General features: G+C 38.9%; 1 protein-coding gene across 1 annotated transcript; it reads right to left on the bottom strand.

The window, feature by feature from the left end:
• Nucleotides 1–637: 637 nt before the first annotated feature.
• LOC135478376 (POU domain, class 3, transcription factor 4-like) lies at nt 638–3,977 on the bottom strand. The gene has a single exon (XM_064758617.1). The coding sequence runs from the start codon at nt 3,975–3,977 to the stop codon at nt 2,580–2,582; it is 1,398 nt and encodes a 465-aa protein (XP_064614687.1). The 3' UTR covers nt 638–2,579.
• Between the last annotated feature and the right edge of the window lie 23,124 nt (nt 3,978–27,101).

Below are 27,101 nucleotides of genomic sequence, written 5' to 3' on the forward strand. Positions count from 1 at the left end.
GAAAATTCTCCTTAAATATTTGCATTTATTTTTGAAAGTGAAGCGCCTTGTTACGAAGAATTAAGGCCATCGGCCCCATACATTTGCCCAGAACAATTTCTGTATTGTCAGAGCTGTGTTTACATGGCCTATATCTGACACTCGAGTGCACGGCATAAAACTCGTCATGTATATGCTATGGTTCCGTCAGTGCATTATTCTTATTGTACAAACTGTGGTCGTGAACTGAATAGTATTGGCAATTTTCTGTCAATATCACAAACAGCTTCTCTTCATCAACCCACATTTCACCCAGCATGGCCCCGTAAAAACGCAACCTTCGACTTACCGCCAGCAGTTATAATTACTGCAATGTGTTCACGAAGTTCGAATTTAACGAATGAGCAAATTATAATTATCACAGAATCTTGATATGCATTCCTGATATATTAAACGTTCTTGTAAGATATATTGTTATGTTTATAAAGACATTGACAATAAATAAACCCATTGTTAATAATTGTGATGAATTACGCACATTTGTGCATTATACAACGGAGTGCATTATTGCAGAGAAACAGGACAATACAAATAACCGCATGAAGAAAATTAACGGAGGCAATATTTAGGTAGAATGATTTAATATTTATTTCTCCTCTCCATTTCAGTGTTTTAGAAATAACCAGTCTTCAAGCATCATGATAACACACTTCTGGGCTTACATCGTGATTAAAACATAAATATGCCCCGCCCACTATTATACGAAACATGGCTGAAAACATACCCATGTGGCGTAAAGCCATAATCATTCAACCATTCACTGTTAAGAGAAAGATTGCTCTCACATTAAAAAGTAAATCAAAAGTATAGGTGCATTCCAAAAAAAATCATCATAAAATCTCAAACCAGGAAAGGATTTTGTAGCAAAAAAGGTATAGGTTGAGACCCGGTAAATTTGGATTTGTTTTTGTAAAGGTCACACGAGTGCATTTTTTTAAATAACAAAACACAGGCTATTAAGGAATGTAGATGAAACAGACAAAAGTCTCTAATTAAACAATGATTGGAATGAATTATCTGTGTCTGAAAACACAAGAGTATAATATAACCATATTCTGTGCGTTGTGTGAAAAAAAAAGTGTGATTTTAAATTGGACACAAACCGTATATGGTACTCGGAAAAATGTAACGTTTTGTTGTTCAACGGTTATACCTCGGTTTCATTGTAACAAAAAAAGTGTTACACAATCTACCGGGTAGGTGCTGACTTCGTTTGGTAATGGAATTAAAGAGAGATCTATAAATTAACTCTGGCATATATCACCAGGGATAAAGAAGTGAGATAAAAAAGCGAATTCTGCTTCACTCGAATGACACCGAAAGTGTGAGTTAACAGTATATCTGATTTTTCGTCGTCGTTTACTGTAATATCAGTTCTTTCAAAATATGTCCATACCCTCCTGGTTATTCCGTATATATTAATAAACATTTAATACTCAAAACTGATTGAATTTTTCTGGAAAATCTCGGTTCAATTAAATATATAATTTAACAAAATTATGCGTTGTATTTTATGCCTATTTTATAAATTTTCGATCACAATACAAAAAAGGACTGATTGCAAAAGACAAAAAAAAAGAACATAGCCTCTTGGCCTATGTGTACATATAGCCAGCGTTAAAAACAATTGAACAAACATAATTATTTCATTAAATAAATTCGCCATAAAATATCTACAGTTATCGGCTTGCCGGTTATACACAATTCCAGCTTGTATTTGTACCCGAATGTCTTTACTGAATACATAGCTGCTTTGAGGCAAATAAATAGACAGGAATGATGTGAAAAATAAGCTAGACTCGGATTTTTCCGAGTATAGAAAATCATGTGGAAAAAAAACTAAAGATTTCTCTAAATTTTACTTCCTCGAAAAAAAAAAACCCATCTCAGTGATAAATGACATAATTGTGGGTATGACAGTCACTGATCAGTCGATGTACCTCATATGACTCCTATATCTTCAACCCCTCTAAATCAAGCACTCGGGCTGTGTCCCAGATGGAAGGAATTTTGCAAAAACAGCTAAAAACTACAACTCTCGAATCTTTTGCCTTAAATAATAATGGCAGTTATAGGACTTATGTACAGAAAAAGAGACAGAATAATAATACAATATTACAGACCTTGATTTCTATCCTCAAGCGACTTGCTCGGGAGAATTAGATGTTAGATACTGCAGTACAGTTCTTCTTAGTAAAGACAGTTCCTCCATGTCAGCACACGGTCAGTCAGACCGTCCGACAGAAGAGAGTCCAAATCTCATTAGGGTGGATGAATTCAGTCACCAGTTGACCATATTTGCATGAAGATAAATTTCGGTTGTTTTCATGTGAAAAACAATCGTCGGTTGCACTGTTCACAAAAAAATGTGGACCGCAGTCTCAACGTCACACTGTAACAATGTATCTTATATATATATTTATATTTACAACGTTTCTTAAAAATTAAAAATTTTCTTGCCAAGGGAAATGTACATTACTTACAAGTCACTCACAGTCTTGCCTTTCACTTGGTATACAAGCCCAAAGAAATAACACGGATCACTGTGTCGGCGAGTGTTGTGAGGAATAGTGCGGCGAGTGCTGAGACGAATAGTGCGGCGAGTGCTGAGACGGGTAGTGCGGCGAGTGCTGTGACGGGTAGTGCGGCGAGTGGTGAGTACTATAGTGCTGCTGCGGGTGGTGATGAGACAATCCGTGTTGTTGTTGTTGTGGTTGTTGGTGAGCCTGTGTTGTTATGGGGCCCAAAGGTTGGGCAACCAGGCCCTGGGCTAAAGAATGTGAAGGCAACGGAGAAGGCATCAATGGTGATCCTCCCCCGTTACTAGAGTGAATTGGGCTGCCCGAGGAATGAATTGGGCTGCCCGACATGGGGCTTATAGAACCGTCCTGACCCATGATCAGCTCACCATTCGGTCCAATGGTTGCTGGGGGTGTCATTCTTTTCTCCTTCTGTCGTCGGTTACAGAACCACACGCGCACCACTTCTTTCTCCAGTTGTAACTGGTCCGCTAAGTGGGCGATTTCTTGAGCTGACGGTTTAGGGTGCTTCAGGAAATGGTTTTCTAACGCGCCCTTGACAGTTACCTCGATGCTCGTTCGCTTTTTCCTCTTGCGTCCCTGAGCAGCGATTTTGTCTATACTTGTTGGAGAACCGGTGGTAGAATCGGCCTCTTCCAACCACTTGTGAAGCAAAGGCTTGAGTTTGCACATGTTTTTAAAACTGAGTTGTAAGGCCTCGAATCTACAGATTGTTGTTTGACTAAAAACATTACCATAGAGCGTGCCTAGGGCGAGTCCTACATCCGCCTGCGTGAAGCCGAGCTTGATACGTCTCTGCTTAAACTGCTTAGCGAACTGCTCCAGGTCGTCCGAGGTAGGGGCTTCTTCGTCCGAGGGGTCTCTCTGCTCCAAGTCGTGGTCAGGTTCCCTTAGGGAGGGGTGCATGACGGGCTGTTGACCAGGGGACAGCATGCCATTCATGCCCAGCCCGTAGCTGTGGTGTTGTAGCTGTGTTGTACCGTTCATATTGAGGTGAGACGTTGGTACTCCTGTCTGCCAGCCATGGGTCGAGTGGAGAGACTGCTGGGCCCGGTGGTGTAAGGTGTTTTGGTGGTTTAACGAGTCGTTCACCTGCAAGGGTTTCATGTCCTGGACATTGTGTAGCCCCTGAGACAGCATTCCCATACCCATGGAGGACCAGCAGTGGGCAGACGTGTCCGTATGGGACACCCAGGGGTTAGGCGAGTGGTGTCCCATGTGATGTCCATTTTGCTGTTGCGGCGGCATGTATTTGATATCTGGTAAGTCTCTATACTGGCTATGCTGGCTAACTGGCATCTGCATGCTGCGGTGATGCTGCACCAAGCTGTCGGGATCAGTCAACAAGGAAGACTGGGTTGAAGGAGCGAGGTATAAACTCGCGCTGGTAGCAGCCATGGTTGGCGAATGATCTTACTTGCTAAAAAGACCTGCTTATGAGAGATCGACAGTGGCCGGATTGATAAAACGGATCGGCTGTGCGCGGAGATGGCTCGTCATTGGACGAGCCGACAAATGATTGACAGAGATTAAATTACACCGTTGATTGGTCGAACAGCGATGGGAGGCGCTGTCTGGCGGTTTGACGGCCGACTGACATGACCTCTATCTGACTCGCACTCTACTCTCTCTTTGTTAAGCAGCTTTACCTTAACGCCTGTAGCAGTTCATGGTATACACACACTCTTAAATTTATGCACCTTAACGCACGGCGTGGCCAACAAAAAAAAAATGAGCAGAAAACAAACACCCCATCTGACTTAACAGGGCTCTATATCAAACAAAAATATTTGTTTAGCGGTGGTTAGGATACCGAAATATATAATAGTTCAGATCATGTAATCAAATTATTAAATGGGCTTTAATATTGGACATTATCGTGCTGTTAAACGTGAACGATGGAAGTTTATGTAAATACTTAAACCATATCTGTAATGTATGCAGTTACCACACGACAAGGTTAGAAATGCAGATTTTGGCTGGCTCAGGGACAGTATGTAAATACGAAATATGAAAGCTATTACAGATTGTTTCTAAACTTTACTGTATTCCGGGATGTCATCATAACACCTTATCATTATAATCAAGATGTGAAATGATCGTGTTGCAAAAAAATAAATAATAAAATCTTACTACCATTTCTGTTGATTGGATTAATCCCTATCTGTCAATTTCGTCAGAGGCTCTTTCCCTTTAAATGGAGACCTTAACTAATTTGTACCGCAGTATGCTGGTTCCCAATTTCACGAGTGCATTGTATCGGGGTTTTTTTTCTGTTGCATGTACAGAATGTCTGGCAGTATTTGGTATGTCTGGTGTGGAAATTCGACGAATGTTCATGTACGCGATGAGCTATTATTATATTCATTATTACCATTATTATTTGAATTCTGAGTAAATTCCATTCATTTCTACATCTTATTCGTCCATGTATAGACGTCGCAGCCTAGTTTGATGTTTACTATACGCTTGGGTTATATGTGCTCATGCTGACGGAACACACCGCTGTCACCAGGCACTATTTGTCTCTCAAAGCCCTCATTGGGGGCGTGACCGCATTATCATCATCACATGGGCGTGGAATGAACACGCTTTGCGACTGTGGCTTCCCTATGTCGTATACACTCACTGGTCTGGCCATACTCTAATGCCTTCCACAGGCCTTGTTTTCACTCCTGGCCTTTTTTCTCTGTGTAAATTGGTAGATAAACAAACACTCACACACAGTAAATAATAACTTCAACTGTCGAAAGAGCAAACGTATTATTACGGAGTAACATGTGGTGAAGTTAAACATCAGTTGTAACGGTCATATCCACATGTGATTTTGTTTGCCTGTGTAAATATATGCATATACTACAGCCCTTGTGCAGGTTCCTGTTTAATATACGACGCTTCTGAATTTTTGTCCTAAACTCTTTGCGAGCTTTAACACCAAATATTATAGACAATAAATTATTCATAGTGTTCTATGGTATTGTTTTGCGCACAGTTAAAAGAATCAATTGCTGGTTTTACGTTTATGTATTGTATAAAGGCCTATGCCATACAGTGCAACAGTTTGATGTCTCCAGTCTCATTCGTTTAAATTACATGGTACACGCCAACTGGCTTTACATTTTACGAATAAGCTTCATGTATGCACATAAGACTAAGATGAATTTAACGTTACGCTTTTTATCTGTATGTCTTTTGAACAAATCAACAGAAGTGCAGAATGGATTCTGCAAAGATTCTATCTTGGATACCTGCAGACATACATCGTAATAGAAGGGAGGCTTTGCATGTGATACTACTGGACGGAACATCCCATTTCACCATAATACTGATTTAAAGTCACGGAAAATCTCTGTTCTGCATACATTTACTTGCAGTTAATGTTACGAAGTATCAGACTTTTTATAACATAGGCATTATATTCAACCTATGAAGTACTGTGAAATCGAAAATATTTTGTTTGCTTTTTTATGCACATTTTCAGTATCAATATCATCACTCCTTTCTGACGATGTTCCAATGATATGCAAGTAGTTCGAATATCATTACGAAATGTTCTGGTATAGGTCCGTCCTATAGCATGCTATACAGGGATGTATAAGCATAAAGCTTTACAAATAGGCCTAACTGAAAGTGTGTTATATGATACCTAAATATAAAGCTAGAAAAAAAAACGTAACATAATGCAACATTCCAAAGCAGAAATAAAAAAGAGATTTTAGAACTTACTTTAGAAGATTGCTTACGTCATTTTCGGTATTTTGCGCCTGGGTTATAGAGGCAAACTGAGAGCGGTATCTTCATACGTTTTGATACAGTAGTATGTAAATGCGTTATCACTATCGTACTTATCATATATAGTTGCAACCTCACATTACGTACACACGAGCTCCGTTTGCGTCCGTCACTCGTACAAAGTTATCTTATATTTCATACTCTTACATACATATATAGATTACATCTAACTGAATATGCCTCGTCGCATGCTTGTATAATAAACCTCTTGATACAGAAAAGTATAATTATTATGTATTTGTAGGTGTTTTTCTTTTTATTTTATTTTAGTTTATTTTATTTTATTATTATTTTTTTTGATCGATTTATGGTGTAAAACTGTGTTGTCGTCAACAGTTTGTTATCGGGCTGCACGGACAAACGTTCTTCCAAGTGTGCCTGTTTGGAGAATTCAAGACGGCTGAAAGTTTGAGCTGTAGTTCCCCTGTGCCTTACAGCCATTTAGTGACGACGCGGCCTGTTCACTTTGGATACAAGCCGAAACCTGGATGTGTCCTGCAGTCATATCTCGCCGTTTCGATTGTTCACGTTGTCGTCATTTTGACAATTACCCAGGACCGGTGTCTATATCTGCATGTGCTATGTGGGCTGGGCTTGTACATTGCTCCAGGGGCCCAGGTGGCCAAGGTCCCCTTTTACCCATTGTGAGGCTTCAAGATTCAAGTCAACCAGGGACCTGTTGCATATCATTTCTGCTTGATGGCTCATTTCAGAAAGATTCTCTACAAAAAAAAAGTTTTTTCCTTTTGTTAAACTTGGACGAAGGCTGAAGTAAAAAGTAAAATTGTGAATGAACTGTTGACAGTGTTTTGCAGCTGTATAACAATAAGTTCCTTGTGTACCGTTATATGTGTTTGCTCGAATTAAAACCAGAATATTTAGGCCATCCAGAAAGAGAAAGTTTCCTTTAAAAAATGGATACTGCATTATCTATTTGCATTTTTTATCGGATGATTTAACTTATTTGTAAGCATGGCTGAACGTACGCCAAAACGTATTTGTCATTGCCCTTGATTGGGATTTATTTAACCATATATATTTCAGACACTTATGCCAGATTAGATATTTGTCGCGTAGTGAGCAAAATAAACATGACTGTTTGATTATCCGTTAAAGCTGATGGTTTTCAGTGGATGAGCACTTATGTATCTATAGCAAATCTACAAAGCCAGGTGAGATTTGAATAATTAATATGGCTCTAATTGGACCTAATCATCGAGGGATGGACTTTATACTTTGTACGAGCTAACTCAACCAGACTCACTCAACCACCATGTTTGTCATAAAACAAAACACGCCCTGCATTCGAGCCCAATTAAAACTGTTCTCTGGTTCTCACCATTTCTGGCATGTACGAACTGAACTGAACTCAAGCTTTTTGCATTTTTAATAACTCAAAAGAAAAGGAATTAAAAGCTCCATAAAGAAGTGGTTTGTGGTGTGGAGCGTTTTTGCATGCTAGTGTGTGTAATATTTGTGCTGTGATAGATACAGCGTGACGCTGCAAATATCAAGTGCATCTTATAGTTTGTCCTTCTGGGTTTGAAGAATATCAAACTCTATAAAAACGTCAATACGTTTTATGGCTTTTCTGGCAGATTCAGATATCGAATTTTTTCGCTATAGATTATAAACCGTTCACGAAATTGCTTTGATTGATCGATTGATTTGCCTGTCAGTTAAATAACTGCTCAGCATATGTAGGATGGTCATATTATTTAGGTTTTCCTTTAACACGTCTGTGTATGGTGTACATACCCACAGCACCTTCCGATTCTCTGATGTCGTAATTTAATCTGCCCTTTATTTTGATTAACGATTGATTGATTGATTGATTGACACGCATAATGGATAATTATGTCAATGGTATCATCCACGTAACGCTTAAAATCTACTAGTATAAATAGCAGGGTTTAATATATAAGTACTACAAGATATAACATGTACAATAACTCGTGTATATGCAATAGTACATCATGTACATGGAGTCCTACTTACAGCGAAAGCTACAGAAATCTACCAAGCTTTATTTCTTGAATCTGACTTAAACCGACAATAAACAACCCAGTATTTCTAGAAGCCATACACTTTATTAGCTGAAGGCTAAATTTACGGGTACAGTCAAGCAGTTGCTGGGCTTGACGTCTGTATACCAGTGCATGCATGTACATCAAATGTAGACTGAGGTGTCTCCAACCCCTGTACACGTCGACACATTATGACGTATATAGCAGGAGATATATGTGCGTGGTGCACAACAGTTAGCACCCAGCATATATGCATCTGACATGCACAATTTTTCTTTTAGTTCTGTAATACATTTTGCTGATTTTATGTCACTCTTGGGAAATAGGTTAAGATCAGTTTTTTACAAACAAGCTAGAAAAAGTTTTCCCTTACATAATTGTTTTTGTCCCTTTTTTGTCTGTACTCAAATAAGGAGTGCTTTGTATGGAGAAGAGAACTAGTGATAAAAAAAATGCTTGAACTTATTCATTATGCATGGTTTATTATATTGGGGGTTGGGGATTTTGTAATGCCGTGTACCTGCCTGGGGCGAGTCCAACAGAATGTCTTCATTTCTGTATACACCTCAAGACTTGTAAATTCGATAATTTAAGGGCCACATGGTTTGACCTCTCAGGAAAGCCAATGAAATTGTTACCCAGTAATAACAGATATAAAATCTATAGGATCAAACAGTCCGCACGTGCGAGGGGCGTCTCAAATATACATAAGCTTAACTAGTGTATCTTTTGTTGAAGGGCTGATTGAGGTACGATAGTAAAGATTGCAGTATTTACATATCTACAACCCTGCTTGGGCATGATAAGTGGCGGCACGCGAGTCTGAATAACCCCCCACTTAAAATTCACCAGAGGTTAAGGGTCAGGTTCGAAGAAGCCCAAGACGCCACACCCCTTAACCCTTAGGATACTACTTAATTGAGGACTTGGTTGTCGGAGGGGTTCGATCAAACAAAACACATATATGTATATATCGCCCCATCTTACGTAATATATAGCGGAACTCGGGTACATGTTATGGTCATCACTGTTGCCAGAATTACACTGAAAAAACGAACTGCTTTTATTTCTTTACGTATAAGGTCATAAAGAATATAGAAATTGAGAAGGAAATGTCATAAAGGCTATGGAATATAAGGATATAATAGCCTCCAAGTTGTTTATATTTTCTACCTTCGATATACTACCGTCCATTAAATCAAATTAATAACGCCCGCCACACAAAAGACGTCTTGAGCAGTCCTATGCAGATAGCATTTATATCGTGACTTACAGCTCATTCAGCCTCCCAATATACATGTTATTGTATATGTAAACCCAGCCGGCTAGCGGGGAGCAACTCGTGTATTCTTTGTTCCTATATTAAATGTTCACATGTATACAGATAAGCCCCTCATTGGGCTTATGTAGGATTAGAGCATTTAAGGGTTTAATTATTTGCTCAGTGTGAAATTTAGCTGATGTGTCACACAATATTGACGTTAAGCGACGAAGAAAAGCTTGACAGATTGACGGGCATCATTGAGATCTTATCAGAGATGATATAAGTTTAAGCTGTCTCGCGACTGTCTTTCAGACTCACCGTTGTAAGTTCTTCAAAGAAAAACAAGAAATAATTTCTCCACATCCTTTATATATAAATATATATATATATATATATATACATGTGAAAAGCACCGCTGAGGAAATATGAATTATTACTATTATATTTTATTATTATGAAATGAATTATTACTGTCAAGTTAAGAGCGATATCAGCGTTGATGTGTTATTTTCAAAGGCTTCTGAATGTGTATATATCGTCCCTGTTAAACTGTAAACCTCAAGAAGGCTCACTAGGATTAACTCTATCTGTCTGTAATTGGAAATCTTCGCACAGAGAAAGGTAAATTTTCGTATTGCTAATTTACATTATAAACGTGAAGATAAGGCATAGTGTATTTTACTTCTTTTGTCATTTTGTGTCATCAGTTCATTGGTATATGTCAAACGGTATACGTATCATATTATCTCCGGTTGTCATTGATGCGTCTGCTTATGCCCTCTTAATTTGCATGTGTTAAATAATAAGATACAGCAAAGAAATTACACAGTATTCTCCTGCTTCTGTATATATATATATATATATATATATATATATATATATATATATATATATATATATATATATATATATATATATATATATATATATATATATATAATATTGTTTTGCAGTCGAAATACCTAATATCTCGATAATTAAATATCTAAAAGTTTTTATTTTAAAACATGGAAGTCGGGTAAAACCCATATATATATGTGTATCCCTTCCTGTATAGATGTTTTGTATATAGGGACGGGTTTAAGAAACCATGATCAAGGCACGATGTTATTCTGTGTGACAGCAGTTCATTCTTGGGTTAAAGATTATACTGTGTAAGTTAAAGAGCGTCATATACAATTTTCGTCCTTCTCAGTGTACATGGAATTTTTCGTATTATTTCATTTTCTAATGTATATCCTATAGCTCAATACGTTCGAATTCTATAGGACTAAGCGTTTAGTCGTCCCACCCAATAACGTTCAGAATGGATAAAATATGTGTTAAAGGTCACCTATTGATACAAAGCATGATACCTATAAAGTGCCTAATAGGAAACCTTTGAAAATAAATTTCAAGAAAGAGGGAAGATTGACTATTTGACTCTTGACCTAGTTTAAAAACGGGAAGAAGTAGTCCACCCGCCCAAGTGTCTTTTGTGTGTATTGTATTCCGGCGTGGAACAACTCAGAGATCACTCCGCAAGCAGACAAAGTGAACTACATTCTACGAGCTGTCGGGGCGTTGCTATGGTAAGGCATGGGCGTTACAGATGATAGTACCTTATCCACGCTAAATATGTTATAAGTCACATTACACAAGAACACCACAGCACAATGTTGACTCTATATACGTCTTTGAATAAGACCATAGAGCTCCCTTTCAACTCAGTGCACAAACATTTCCCTTCTCCCCTCAAAATTATCCGCTGTTCGGGTCCGTCCGCCAAAATATTGCCCTGGGAATAGTGAGTGAACTTTTTCACACCCGTGGATAAAACGGTTGGTGAATTATTTGTTTAGCAAAATACACATGTGTGGGAAAGAACGTCTTGGTACTGATCAGGAATTATGCAGCTTATTCGAAACAAGTTGTGTGAAATACGCCACCCAAATATCAAATTTGAAACAAAACATGCCGAATGTTTCGAGAGCAAAATATGCTTAATAAATTCCGAACTCCCTAGTCAAAATTCTCAAAGCTTTACAATTTAACGAAATCCCGTACACATGGTAAGCTATGGAGCGTTCTCGAACTAGTGTGTCCAACAGGGACAGCACGTGACCTGTCGTGCAGACAGTCGTGCCGTCTGCTGTTCAATGGAACTGTTTACCTAGTCGGATTTACTGTCTTGTCCGACGAAAATGAGCGGAATTCACGAGAAAAGTTCAATCAGGGTTTCAGTGAGTGTTGTTTGCATTGCGCAGGGGGATAGATTGACCAGTCCCTGGCTGGAGAAGAGTGACTCTGGCAACCTCATCAAATAAGATAGGTCTCATACCATAGGCTGTTATAATTAAGATAACATTAAGCCTCTTAATTGCTTAATAGCTGATTGTAAGCCACACGCTAGTTTGCTCGCCCAGCTGAGAATTGAGCTGTGCCCACGGATGCCATTATATGTACCCCCGGCTGCCCCACCACCCTCCTCTCAATCTTCAATCCAAAACCGCTCCCCCATGTGAATTGATGTCGTTATTTCGCCCCGTCAACACTATTTCTCGTCCATCTAACCTATGGAGCGTGAAGATGACGTCTGTCTCCTCACATTCCTTTATATTCACTGTTCCGTTGGTAATGTGGGTGCTGAACCCACCACGAAGTTAAATACTGACACTGCCTACTTGTTGTATCAGCTCAGGAAATGAATATAAGAACACCAGTTAACCAGTAATTAAAATATTACATTTAAACGAATGCAGTGTTATTACAATGTATACTGTGGTGACGAAAATGCAAGTAAAACGCAGGCAGAACAGTTATATGAGGAAACTGATACACTCCACAGCACCAGATAAGTGTACAAGTTGTATTTATAATATAATTTAAGAGGATAAAGCAAGTGTATAAAAACGGAAGCTGTGATTCTGTAAGCTTGATTCATGTGGTGGAATGGATGAATTTGAGCACAGAAAGGCCCCTTCTTTGTTTTAACGATTTTTTACGCAGATTACTTGATACAGCGATAGTGTCCAGATTAAACCTTTTTTTTACTAATAAATTTTTAAAAATTTTCTGTCATTCATGTTAAATGACAAAATTTCTGGTAATAGCTTTGAACTCGTGACTCCAGGCTATGGGCGGTAATAGCTACAGAGTTGCCACAGACTGCATGTATGTGGAATATGCCCTTGTCCTCGGTCACGCCATTGTTATCTACGTTCAAGAACTCGATGTTGACTGGCTTAGACACCCTTTTTGTCGGTTCATTTCATTTAGCACATTGACGAATTATTGCAAGTGTTTCGATGACCTCTTGAAGTTATTGTTCGATGCTTTATAAGAGTGCCGAAACCCGAAAGGGGTACACAGTGTAGCATCTATAGCTGATTAAAGCCGTACGGATGTGTTATCAAAGAGAAGGGGAAACACGGCGCCTCCGTAATTGCCAATCGTACATTAGCACCATACTTGAGGCTCACTAATGCACAAAGCTGGTACTAGCCGCTTGAACTCCAGTCAGCTTTAGTTCACGAATTCGCCAGGGATTATGTTTAACCAAGTGGCCACTAATCCAGTATTTCGAGCTTCGTCGGCTTTATGAGCGAGGAAAAACTTTAGCGGCTATCATTTTATCTCATTGACTGTATGGAGTGTGAAATGTTGGACGATTGAGGACGTCCGTCCAACGCTCTGTCTTCCCTTGTCTGTAGTCCGAATTACAATGACAAAGGCAAAGTTGGCGGAGGCCAATAACGCTGAAAGCTGGCCCGTGTTCGCGGTCGGCTTGCTGCCACTTCTATTATAGAACATCCGCCTTTCGCCAACCGTCTCTTATCACCCACGGGTTATAGATCAGCCTGCCCCACTCTGATCATAGCAGCGGGGCAATAATCCCGAGTGAACTATATTATTGGAATTCATTCACGCGGTCAAAATATTGCACAAGACCTGGGCCTCCCGCTAGAGTGCCATTGATTGTAATAATTTGACCAGTATCAAGGACGCGAGAGAAATTTCTCCATCCTTCAACTGCATTTGTAAAGATTTTGAAAAGCTAGCCTCTCGCGGCCATTCTTAAATGAAGCCGAGCATTGAAGCCTAACAAGGCGCACAGTAACAGCTCAAGACCGTCTATAACCCAGCGATTACCCTACGCTAGATTAATCAATCTCCTCTCAATAAATACAACTTACCTCATAATTCATTTGAAGTGTCAAATTTGGCCCCAAGTTTCGATTTTAATGAAGAGCCGCGCCGCAAGAGTTTAAGACTGCAAGGAGGACACCGTTATAGGGTATTGCTCCATCCCCGAGTCTATCAAAGCGACTGATTGATGGAACTCACTAAAGAGCTGTTAAATATCTTTACTGATCGAGATTAGATGACGACAGAATTGGATTTCACTGGTCATTACTTTCACTATGGGTTTATTATCTCTCTGATTAGCTTAAGCCGTTTTACATCGCATATAACAGTATTCATAAATTTATACTGCGTGTGAAATGAATTCTTTACCAACAGCCATCACAGTCCGCATCATTCAATAAGCATTCCGCGCCCATCGTATATCTGGCATTCAAAATTCTTCACATTTATGCAAGATTTTAAATGAATTCTTGGACTTATTCACACTTGCTTGACTAATGAGGTTGCCGATGACTACTTTATTTCCGAAATGTCTAAATATGTATACCGGATAGTTATATTTAATTCCTGCAAGAAATATTACAATCGATTGTGTACAATTACATATTCTACAAAACTTTATTAAAGCATAGACTGCACATAAACCAGTGATTTTTTGCTGCATTTTGTGAAATGTGGTGTGGCGTTGTTTCACGCATCACACACAGCAGCACGTGGTAAAGAATGACCTGAAATTTAAATTGAACAAACTTTAATTGCACAAAGTATTCCATGTAGTTAAGTCATTTAAGAGCGCTTTAAGAGAACAGCCCACGTGCCACTTATATTATTTCATATAAAAAAACCGACGTTCTAGTCAAAGGGGACTTGATTCGAACTCTTACCAATTTTGGTGAAGGCTATACTGGATGAAACATCGTTACTATTTAAGCGCTTTACAAGCCAATATTTCAATCATAATCACGTTATCGTTTAAATGACGCTGACCATGCATTTTATACGATGCTGTTAACATCCAACATATAATCGTACTCGCTGAGCCTTTTAATCGGAATCCGTGTTTACCATCTGACTTAAATGCGCAATTACACTGACGTAATGACCTTGTCAATAACTAATGTATATATATATATGTCAGTGTCAGGGGACCTATATTTAATTGATGGATTCGCACCTGATATTTCCAGGTTGCCAAGTTTCCAGGTTTCCAAGTTTCCAGGTCGGCATATTTATATCATTCTTTAGATCAGTGAAGTCAGCGCCGGATGTAATGACACACCCGTAAACGCACGGATTTTGTTACGTTCAATTTCCCACTCTACCAAAATCGTTTTGTTCCTACCGCCTTCTCAAGTGATCGCTCGTGGCCACGTGATACTCCTGTTGCATCTGTCACGTGACCCTACTTCAACAAGCTCACACTCACGCCACATGAGCGGATATCTCATCAAATGGTTTCAACTATAGGATAATTAGCGCGTTTTTCTAATTATCAATTAAGCGGTTCTCTGCGCTTGTAAATGGACCAACAATAAAAACATACGTGAAGACGGGATTATAAATTTTTTGTTCGTTATTTAGTGCATGTGGCGTAAAATTATGTCTTCAAAAAAATGTCATTGACAAGATAATGAATACTATTCTTCATAAGTGATTCTTTTTTATACCAGAGTGGCAAAAACTTACATGCACATATATTTTCGAAGGACAATAGATACACATGTATTTGTTGTCATGTATATGTAGACTTTTTATATAAAAATGAAGTGAAGACAAATGAAGATCATATATATATAAGCGGGCCATGTATCTAACCTTTAGTATCATTACTTGTAATCATAATATGTAATTATATTCACATTGCCACACAAAGTTGGTGATGCGACATTCATCGTTTCTTTTGCGTTCGTCACCACTTGAAAGCCACATTTGCAGCATTTAAGCAGTATCGTGGCTAGCCATCACCACAGAAAAGTGCTTCGCCATTGTTAATGGTTTAAGATAGATTATTGCTGTAAACAGATAAGCACAGAATTGATCAGATCTGGTATATTTACTGAAAGATCTATGTACTTTATTCGGTCATTGCTGCAAAACAAATTTATGTCTGTAATACAAGACCAGTCTTTCGTCACATGTTGTCAGTTCGTCTATGTAATTAACATAAGTCATAATTATAACCACTGTGTACAATCTGTCTCTTTTCGCAAGAAAACAAATGTATTTTGAAATAAGACATTAAGGAAATTTGTATTCTGCGTTGGTTTGTATGTAATTTAGATAGTGTCAAATTACAGCACATTATAGATTAATCTACCTCTCAATACCACATTCTCCACAATTATGTCGTAACGCCATCGAGTATATCTTGATTCCGGTTGCATTATCACCTTGGAGCATCAGGGTGACAGCGTGTTTGCTTACGGATATGATCAGGGTATGTGACTGATTACCTATCTAAAACCTGAACTGACTGTCTGTTTTCTTTCCCGATGTTCAGTAAGCGTACATTATCGAACATTCTGTCTTGTTTCAAGCTTTATTAGTTGCTTGCCACATTGACTGATACTTGTAGACCCTTACATCTATATCTAGAATGACTTGTTGACGTTCGCTTGCTATATTTGCAAATCTTGTCTATCTTAATGAGGCGTGCATGCATGAGATAATACCTTTGGCAATTACTTGATAAAACTCTCTCGTACCACAATATGGTAATGATACATATGTGTAATGATCTTCATTGATTGCTCAAAACAATCTTGTAAAATCACTCAGCTGATACTTTGAAAAAAGAGGAAAGACCTACTTCTTTTGATGATATACATTGGCCGAGTATATAACGGTGTATATACAACCTGACATGCGCATATCAAGATATACTTTCAGTTGTATACGGCATTTGAAAGTTTATTGCAGTCATTCATTTGACATCTTCTTCCTGTGGTTTTTGAACAGTTATTCTGTATTCTGGACACTTATGTGTGATTTTCCTTTCCCTGTTGACAGCGGTAAACTGGATCAATCAACCGCCGCTTGCAGATACACATCTTTCTTCGAGAACGGATAAGAACTATATATATGACTTGAGGAGGGACGCCAATTTTGACAGTTGTACATTGGTCTCTTTTTGAGTTGTTCTCTAAGAGACCAATAAATACATTTACAATCGTAAGCCGTCACTTTTAACCTTAACATTATCTTACATAACTTCTTCTACAGTATCTGCTATCTTTTAAAACGTTATTCTATATACATATACTGATCACTTGAGCACGATTCAGCTTCTCCCATTGACAACGGTATTAAAACTGGCATGTGAAGTGAATGACATGCAGAGCAACACCTGAGAAAGAAGGGTGATACTAGTGATCTTGATTTGATGATGTTTTTAAACTTCTGGGTTTTCAAAATTCTAATCTGAAGTGTTTTATTTATGCTATATGTTGTGCATCGATTCACGCAAGCAGTGCTTTATATGTGATTAAAGGGAAGTACTTTGACTTTGAATAAATACGTACGTACGCACGCGCACACACACACACACACACACACACACACACACACACACACACACACACACACACATATATATATATATATATATATATTTATATGTAGGAGCTTGTAAAGGATTGGCTTTCTTCTGTTAGGTGTTATTTCGGCACTGGGGTCGCAAGTTCAAATCCAGTTACTGCATACTCGTTAAAAATTATAATAGTTTTTCCTCCGGCAGCAAGTTCTCTGTCACCACAATTTTTAATTTGTTGAAACAAAGAAAAATATTGAATCTTGTGGCTGAATTTCTGTTGATATTGTATTTACCCACAGCCTCCTTCCTTTAATTTTTTATTAATTAAAGCAGCAAAAATCGTGACTTGAAAGAAAAAAACTCAGCTATGTGTATGTCTTACATGCATGAAGGTGTTTTCACGGGTTAAATTTAAATCCGAATTTAAATTTCCAGACTACACCGCAGTTTTCTTCATCCATGCACTCCTTTAACCGCCCACTCACTGTCTCACGTGCATACGTTATAACCACGTGTCACGGTTACCTGTAATGTTAAGCCAATGTGTCACAACCTAAACCATGTTATCTCCGCCCTTAGCATATTCGGACTTCACACCTGGTTAAGGGGCTAGTGTTTAATTAATAACCAGGTTTCTGGATAAGCGTGCATGTAATTACTAAATTAACGTATTGTATAGCTATGTTAATTAAATAACCGCAGAAAGCCCATATAGTAACCTACAGGCTTGAAAACTACTGGTGTATGTAAGGGGTAAGGTGACATACAATTCTGTAGTAGCCTGCACATCTTAAGAGTAGCTGATAAGACTGCGTATTTGTGTACTATATACTTCCGTGTTTTCTAATCAGCACAAAAACGCTAATAAAGTGTACTTAAATCACCATTTCCCTTTTGACAGGTCGAAAGTGTAGAGTAATCGATCATAACAGCTAAAAGGACCCACGTATAAAAAAGCGTGCGGAATGTTAATGAGAGAGCAGGAAAGAAAATGCCCCAGGCAAAATTCTACAGGGGAACTTCCCCAAACAAAGTCAGTCTTCTTCTTTTCGTGACGTCACTTCCAAGCCGCTATACGACTCTTATTTGTGCACAATGAGCCCTTGTTCATCTGTTCGACACATTTTGTCAAAACAGACGGGAATTTTATCTTCCAAATTTTTGGCTCGTGGAAGACAAGATCAAAACATTTCAGGAATTAATTAAATTGATAATTGCCAACTGTTACTCACATGAACTCATTCGGAGCATAACCACAACATTGTTTTTGAATTCCTTGCAACTTTTTAAAAAATGCTTGCCCTTTAACAGTCTCATTTTTTAAAACAAAACTGTACCGCTGTTTTATGTTTGGTATGCAAGCTTCCCTGTGCGGACAGACAAACACGCATCATTTTACCAACTGCTAAATATAGCTGTCTGGCTAATTTCCCTGGTACGTATATATGGCGCCCACATAATTACAACAAATTTCCAATAATTAAAACAAATGTGAGATTTATTTTAATCACATCATTGTTATTGATGTGACTGTCATAAATTTCTTCTTTGTATTCTCTTTACAGGATTACTTTACGGAGCCTAATTAAATTATATTTTATATCTTGCATGTTTTGTCCACGCCCTTAACTGAAATAAGCTCGTAAACTATATAGGACATGTCTTACGTTACATATAACTGCAGACCAGCTATATTCACCGAAGATCATCTGTACCATAAATCCAGAAAAGCCTGACATTAAACACACACATCTTCTCAGAACAAGGTTCAGCAAATCATCATTGATCAACTGTATGCCATAAACCCATTAATTTTTGTTCTATGTGTCTTATACACACGAACACTAAATACACATGTTGCATCGATAACATAACAGTTGGTACCATCTGGATAGTTTACTTCTTTTGTCTTGCTCTGTGGTGCTTCCACAATATATGCAGATATTAATCCCACAAGACTTGCTTAATGGGCCATGTCAGACATGTGATAGAAGCAACTTTAGATCTCACGCCAACAAATTTGGAAGCTACAGTGTCTGTAAACTTTCAACCATAGCACGACCAGCTTTATACACCCACATATATGTATGGTAGAGCAATTTATTTTTAATGAATTGCGTTGATAACGGTGGCTTCTATCTTGTGTGATACAGTTTTTGACAGACTGTACACACAATCATTGTGGCATCAATGGTAATGACGAAGTGAGTAAGTGAGGGCTTGGGATTTAACGTCGTTCTTAACAATTTTTCAGTCATATGGCGACGAAGGAAGAGTGCATGTACTGTGCCTCCTTGTTAGAGGACGGATTTCCACCGCTCTTTTATCTAGTGCTGCTTCACTGAGACGCCTTACCGAAGGCAAGTAAGCAGCCCCGCACGAGCCATTATACTGATAGGGTCAACGAGTCGTTGCACTATCCCCTTCATGCTGAACGCCAAGAGAGGAAGTTACAACTTCCTCTTTTAAGGTCTTAGGTGTGACTCGACCCAGGATTGACCCTGGATCTACCTCTCGGTAATGACGAAATAAAATCTCTGAATTATCTATAGGGCACATATTACGGTCACTATATCGGAATGTACGGCAGTTTATGTATATATCGTCTTCGATCTCAACAGTGTGGTAATTCGGTATATTCAGATTTTGACAGTTCTTTTTTTTTTCTGTACACGTTTTTTTTCTCTGAACGCCATCATGTGTTAAAACCTTGTAAAAAAGCGGAAGGTTGATTGCAGTTATCTGGTTTCCTGTTCTTGTCCTTCCAGCTAACTTTTCCCAGACCCTTGTCTTTCTCACACTGATGATCGTCGCAAGTTATCTGCTGATCTTTTCCCAGCTTTCTCTCTCTTCTGTGGGAGAAACACCCATGTTCTGACGTCTAACGGGACCCACGAAACTCGTTAGGGACTGAGTATACAGGCGAAGCTTCCATGCCACATTTCTCCGCATGGTTGTATATACATCGCCCTCAGCTCAATCGCTAAAACACTTGGCTTAACGTGTTAGCCATCCATCAATCGCAGGCAGGTTGCCTTTGCATAAACCGCTAGCCGCCATACTTTTCTTTTAATATATACCGCTAGCATGTTTTCAACGAGTGTAAAAAAAATGAGCTGAACATAGAAATACACTCCGCAGAAATGAGCTGACTTATTAAATCCACCACCATCCCGTTACCGTTGCTCCTTTTCCACGGGAATATGAAGAGATTAAATGTGTGATAAAATTTTCTTGGCTCACAGTGAGTGAGGGAACTTGTCGACTATCTGGATTTATAACATTATGTCCCGCGCAGCTGTGTCAGCGCCCCAGGTAACGGCGGCCGCTAAGACAAAAGGAAGACCCCGCGGTCAAATCTGTTATACACAGATAAGAACTCATAATTTGTCTTTCTCTCAAACTTTGAGAACATCAGCTGAGACAGTTTGAACCGCGTTGAAGGTCTTTCTCATGCCCTGCCGTTTTCTTTACAATCCGCCTTATCCGTCATGAGCTCAATGTTACGTGTTTAATATCATAACAGATTATCGGAAGACATTTACGCGAAGGTGTGCACCTACGATCATCCATGCTCATGTGTAACGAACAATATGAACGCAATATGAATATCCGCTTCAAACGGGCATGCTGTAGAATTACAATGCAAGCGTTGTCCTTTTTATTTGATGTTTATGTTGAGCAGTTTTGCTGTGTATGAAGATAACAGGTAAAAGTGCGGGTATATTGCTGTTTAATGAGACTACATAACGAAGATTTCTGACAAAAAATCCAAAGCAAATCCCATTTAAATTTTGTTATTGTTCTTGAATAGCCCAAATCATAGTTTTCGGAAAATGTCAGCCCCGTCTGTGCTCATGTTACCATTCAAAATGGGTAATAAAGCTAATAAAACTTATCTTACAGGTTGCTTTATAACGTTTTCAAAATGTAGAATTATTTTAACACTATAAATAGTACAGGTTATAATTTAAGCTATTCTCAGTATACACAGAAAAAAAGATTTGATTAGCGAGTATGGATGGTTTTGAGACAAAAATTTCCGGTATAGCCTCTTTGAGTACAACTGATTTAATTAGGTGCTAGGTACAGTGTCACGTCATACGGAGTTGCCGCTTAATTCACGATACGATCGTATGCATATAACTCATCACATCACAAAATGTCGAAAATAAAGCTTTAACCTAGTTTTTAACATGCATGCAGGGAGTATTTATGTATTCATTGTATTATACAGAAATAAAAGAACATTTAAGATTAAAAGTCTGGCAGCACACCTGCTTTTTGTATATAAGGTTTGTATATATATATATATATATATATATATATATATATATATATATATATATATATATATATATATATATATATATATATATATATATGAAAGCTTCTTAGGCGCAGGCTGTCGCAACATTGTGTGTATGGTAAATCGGTCGTGACGAATGACAGGCAAAACAAATGCTTCATCATTTCCCGAGCAGAGTCCGTGAACCACCTGATCATAGTTCTGGAACCCAGTACAACCGGATGTGTGAGCGTGCATAGCAATCAGATATTAGAAGTCGGGCTGCGTTTCCAGGTTTGGTCAGGGACGTACACGGTTTCGGTGGAGCGGTTCGTGTCGACGCGAGGCTTGAATGGAAAGGCGATAGCCTGACCGGCTCGGGGGTCGGTCAGTCAGATCGTCAAAAGGTCTACTACCCCCACTTTACCTGTTTGTAAATCCCCTTTTCTTTCCCTCGAACGGCTTTATTACATCTGTCAGACAACTGTCGAAGCGGTCAGAAGTAAAACATGTCAATCCGGCGTATGGATTTGAAATGGACCCAAAGTCAACCGTTTTGGAGTACAACAAAAGCATTGGTCGTTGTTTTCTCCACTGGGTACTTTTAGCGTTCTGTCCAGAGTTTGGACGCGGTGCTTACCTGTACATTTTTAACATGACTAACACTGAAATAATTTCTTTCCGGCTTGTCACATTCGATTTCATCTCGATGTGACGGAAGTTCTGTTAAAGTGGCGTGAATGCAAGAACATGCATGACTTTTGGAGCATAATGTTTCTGAGATATCAACTTACTGTTCTAAATACCAGCTGCATGACCTAATCAACCATGCTGCTCCGTCAATGAAGGCATGCTGCCCACATGCAGTGAATAAGCGGACACAATATTTCTTAATTATTTCCAATTTAACTTTAAAACTTTTTAAACCAATTTGAATTTTTTGCTCAAATTTATTGTGTTGTGATCTACGCATGCGCAGTCACATGTTATTTTGTGAAAAATCACTGTCTGCTATTAGATTATAATTTCTTTTGATTTGCTTTCTTTTTTATCTGTTATAAAGGCATCTACAAACCTTCATTTCATTAAAATTTGCACATTACGCACATGAGTCATACTATTCATCAAACATTTTTAGCTTAACCCTTCTGTTGAATGTATATTGTTTAAAATAATGAAATGTTAAGCTTTGAAGTCTGTCATGGGGGGGGTCAAAAGATAAAACGGTGAGAACTGAATGAAAACATGCACGAAAGTGTGAGAATATAGGCGACCTGATGACAGTTACAGTCACAGTTAACGGTTACGTTTCATACTCAGATATTCATGACACGAATGATCACTTGTGCAGACAGTGTAAGAATGCATTTTACTGGATTGTGTGTGTCTTGATAAAGACGACCATGTTTGATAATCATGGCTTAAGTATGCGTATACATCATCAAGCATTTTCCCAGATACATGCTGTCTGCGAAATAATGAGTCTATATATGTCTTGCTTGATATATTCGTGTTAACATAATGATCTGCCAAATGAAATTAATACACGCATGGACTCGATGAGCTTTCTGCATGTGAATACTGCGACGTATACCTCGCTGAACGCTGTACAGCATCTTTTTTTTTTCTCTGTGAGGTATAGGCCTATTATGTAATCGTCAGTTATCTGGTCACTGTGGTTGTTAGTGTGTGTCTGGTGGGTCCGCCTTTCTTTACAGTCCAGATAAAGACCGGTCAACCCCCGGGCTATTAGGCCATCAACTGGCCCTCCCAGATATTTTGCCACACATTGTATACCTTTCATCGCTCGATCTGTTTTTCTGTCAGAGGTTCACATCAAACAAATGTCAACGCTGGGGGCATAACAAGACTTAATTCATTTTCCAACGCTCTTTTTAAAATGTAGTCTTTCAGTTTGGAGTCATTACAATGGTCTTAGTTGATTAGCCACAGTAGATATATCGATATATATTTTTTACCCAACAACAAAGATATCTATTGTTCATTTCCGCATCTGAGTGACGATTTTTTCTCTTAAAGTCATATCCGTATAGATCAAACCAAAAGAAATAATTTCCCCTATATTAACTTCAGTGTCGGAATTTAAACATCTTTCTTTCGTTGTCTACCGGTAGTCGGAACTCTTCTGCCCTGGAGGGGAATTTGTCTGAGCAGTATATTGGATGTCGTAGCTTTAAATGAACAGGCAGTTTAAATGGGTGTCTAATCTGGCCGATCAGAAAATATTGGAAATTCTTTGACAGTAAGTCCCTATGGGTGAAACAGAGATGTCAGTCTGTGTGACAGAGCGGGAGAGAGAGAAAGAGTGAAATACTTGTTTGCGGCTAGAGACAAAGATTTTTACGATGCTTTGACATACGATTCCTTAGAAGCAACCATCTGGTTGATTGCACAAAGCGTATCTATTTTCGACTATCCATGGGAACTTAAACCGCTATAAGTGATTTGCTCTGGCAGCTAACAAACATTCCCTATTCAATTATGACTGAGTTAGTATGATGACCGTTTACTACCTGGGTGTCACCGCTGAGGACCGTTCTGCGTCTAATCAAGTCCCGTGTAAAACAAAACAAGCTTTGTTTACGTGTGATTTGCTCCGCACACACACAAAATGTCATTATTAAACATCTAAAATAAGCCAGTGATTTTTTTTTACTTGTGGTTGAGAATAAGTAGGAGTTGTTTCAAAACAATAAAGGTCATGACTTGGCCTTATAGTGAGGCTTTCGTGGAAGTTTATTCAAATGAATCTACAAGCTGTGATAAGCGCTAAGTGGTGTTATTGACAATGTTGTAAGTATCCGTGGTACAATTTAATTTAATCATAAATTAATTACTTTAATTTTATGAAGGTTAGAAACATGAGAAAAAAATGAAAGAGTTATATGTTGAAGATAACTGCCCATAAGAAAATTTTGATATTACCGAAGCCAAGAATGCAACAGACGGGAAAAGTATGTGTTTATTTCATCATAATAACGTACGACATGTGCATGAATAAAGCATATAAGCCAATGTATTATGAGCGGTTTGGAAGGTTTCTTTTGATATACTTCAGTGGAATTGTTGCGATTTTGGACTGTTCGTCGTTCAGATGTTGTAGGACTTTCTGAAACAGTACCTGCTGAGAGTCATCTAAACCGCTATACACGGAGGTCTCGAGGTTATCCGATCCGTTTTTGTACATGTAGCTGGACTCGGTTCGTGTTCATATAAGTCGTAGAGAAATTATTGATAGGTGTGTTCCATAGGGACATCGATATCAAATTCTTTCAGATCAGTTACTTCTTCTGTGAATACCTCCCACAATGGACTTCAAAAATTCTATATTCTTTCACGTGTCTAAATCAGCTTGAAACGCCAGCAGATAACACGTGACCGACAGATAACACGTGACCGACAGATAACACGTTGAGTGGATTTTTCCATTTAGTAAGTCTGTAGGTAACGCGTGGATTTCATTGTACTATATACTGTACGTCTATAGATAACTTATGTTGTTACTTGCTCCAGGTGGAAGATCCGCGGGTAACACAAAAACTTCTTCGGAATGTATTGTTTTAGATCCAGATCCTTGTATGAGTTTGAACGTCCAAAGGCACTGTAACAGATGACTGTTGTCGTGTACATGCAGTTGCTTGTTGCAGTTGTTATATATCCACATTTAGCACGTGAGGTTGTTTGTTCCAGGAGTCCACATTCAGCTTGTTGAGTGGCTTGTTTGAGTAGACTTGTCCACAGTTACCATGTGGAGTTGTTTGTTTCAGATGGGACGTCCACACTCAGCTTGTGGAGTTGCATCTTTGAGTTGGCTTATCCACAGTTACCATGTGGAGTTGTTTGCTTCAGATGGGACGTCCACACTCAGCTTGTGGAGTTGCATCTTTGAGTTGGCTTATCCACAGTTACCATGTGGAGTTGTCTGTTTCAGATGGGACGTCCACACTCAGCTTGTGGAGTTGCATCTTTGAGTTGGCTTATCCACAGTTACCATGTGGAGTTGTCTGTTTCAGATAGGACGTCCACACTCAGCTTGTGGAGTTGCATCTTTGAGTTGGCTTATCCACAGTTACCATGTGGAGTTGTTTGCTTCAGATGGGACGTCCACACTCAGCTTGTGGAGTTGCATCTTTGAGTTGGCTTATCCACAGTTACCATGTGGAGTTGTCTGTTTCAGATGGGACGTCCACACTCAGCTTGTGGAGTTGCATCTTTGAGTTGGCTTATCCACAGTTACCATGTGGAGTTGTTTGCTTCAGATGGGACGTCCACACTCAGCTTGTGGAGTTGCATCTTTGAGTTGGCTTATCCACAGTTACCATGTGGAGTTGTTTGTTTCAGATGGGACGTCCACACTCAGCTTGTAGAGGTGTTCGGTAGAGTTGTTTGTACCAATGGGTAGAATGTAGGGTTCCCTATTCCTATTGGACATCCCCTGCGACATAGAACATTGAAAGTCTTACAAACTTTGTATGCTTTTTATAGTTGTAACTATGTATTTTTGCGTTTCCACAAGATAATTAGCAATAACCTCATTCTCTTGCAGACAATTCCAGACACAGCTCGAAAGTTTTGTTTGTCTGGTATATATATACACTACTAATCAAGATGTATCGTCATTATGCTGCCTGTGTGTTCATTTAACTTAGGTTCTGCACGGATTCTCTTGTACAAAATATCAGGCACATCATAAGTGTGGTAGCAGAAACTCCCGATTTGCATTTAGGTTGCTGTGACTGATACATGATACTGAGTCGAAACTGCTATATAAGGCATGGAGGACTACGGGTATAAACTGCGTTAGTTCCTCGTTTACATGGCGTGGGATTGTGACAGATGTGTGTTCAACGCTATGTCATAGTCCATACATATACAGGATAACTGTAGTGGAGTCAGAAACTGTCCGCCTATTACAGATACTCTGAGAACTTCCGTGTGTTGTGGTAAGCGCACTCTTTTTCGTTTGGCCCCGGATTAATTAGCGAATGACTGCCCGCCCTCCGGTATGTCGCTTATTTACTGTGCCATCCAGACGCACCTTGACTCTCGGTCAGGGGATGTAGAAGGACCCAGGTAGATCACCGTGATGGTATGTGCAGTACACGCTACTCCACCACGTCTGGACAACTAGCAAGACAGCCACGCTCTCAAGCAAACACCACGACGTCTATACATACACTATAAAATAAAATTTGTTTCCGGCAAAAAAATATGAAAAAAAAAGTAATATAAAAAGTATAAAACTTCTGCAGATCAGGTCTTTCTGATTTGAAACACACGATAAATTAAAATGCAAAGGATTCTAATTCAGTCAACGCACCATGCACACAACGGCAACTTTAAATCCAATATGTTTTTGAGGGTTGGCAGATAGTGAAGGTAATATTTTGGTGACGGTGTCCCCTCGCCTCTTCAGTACACCGCTTTAAGGTCTGCTTGAAAATAGCTTCTGGTAAGAGGTGGCAAGTGC

The sequence above is a fragment of the Liolophura sinensis genome, chromosome 1, assembly GCF_032854445.1.
Source record: "Liolophura sinensis isolate JHLJ2023 chromosome 1, CUHK_Ljap_v2, whole genome shotgun sequence".
Classification (NCBI taxonomy): Eukaryota; Metazoa; Mollusca; class Polyplacophora; order Chitonida; family Chitonidae; genus Liolophura; species Liolophura sinensis.

What these genes read in the sequence shown, in the direction of transcription:
- LOC135478376 (XM_064758617.1), bottom strand. Translation starts at nt 3,977, where the DNA reads ATGGCTGCTACCAGCGCGAGTTTATACCTCGCTCCTTCAACCCAGTCT.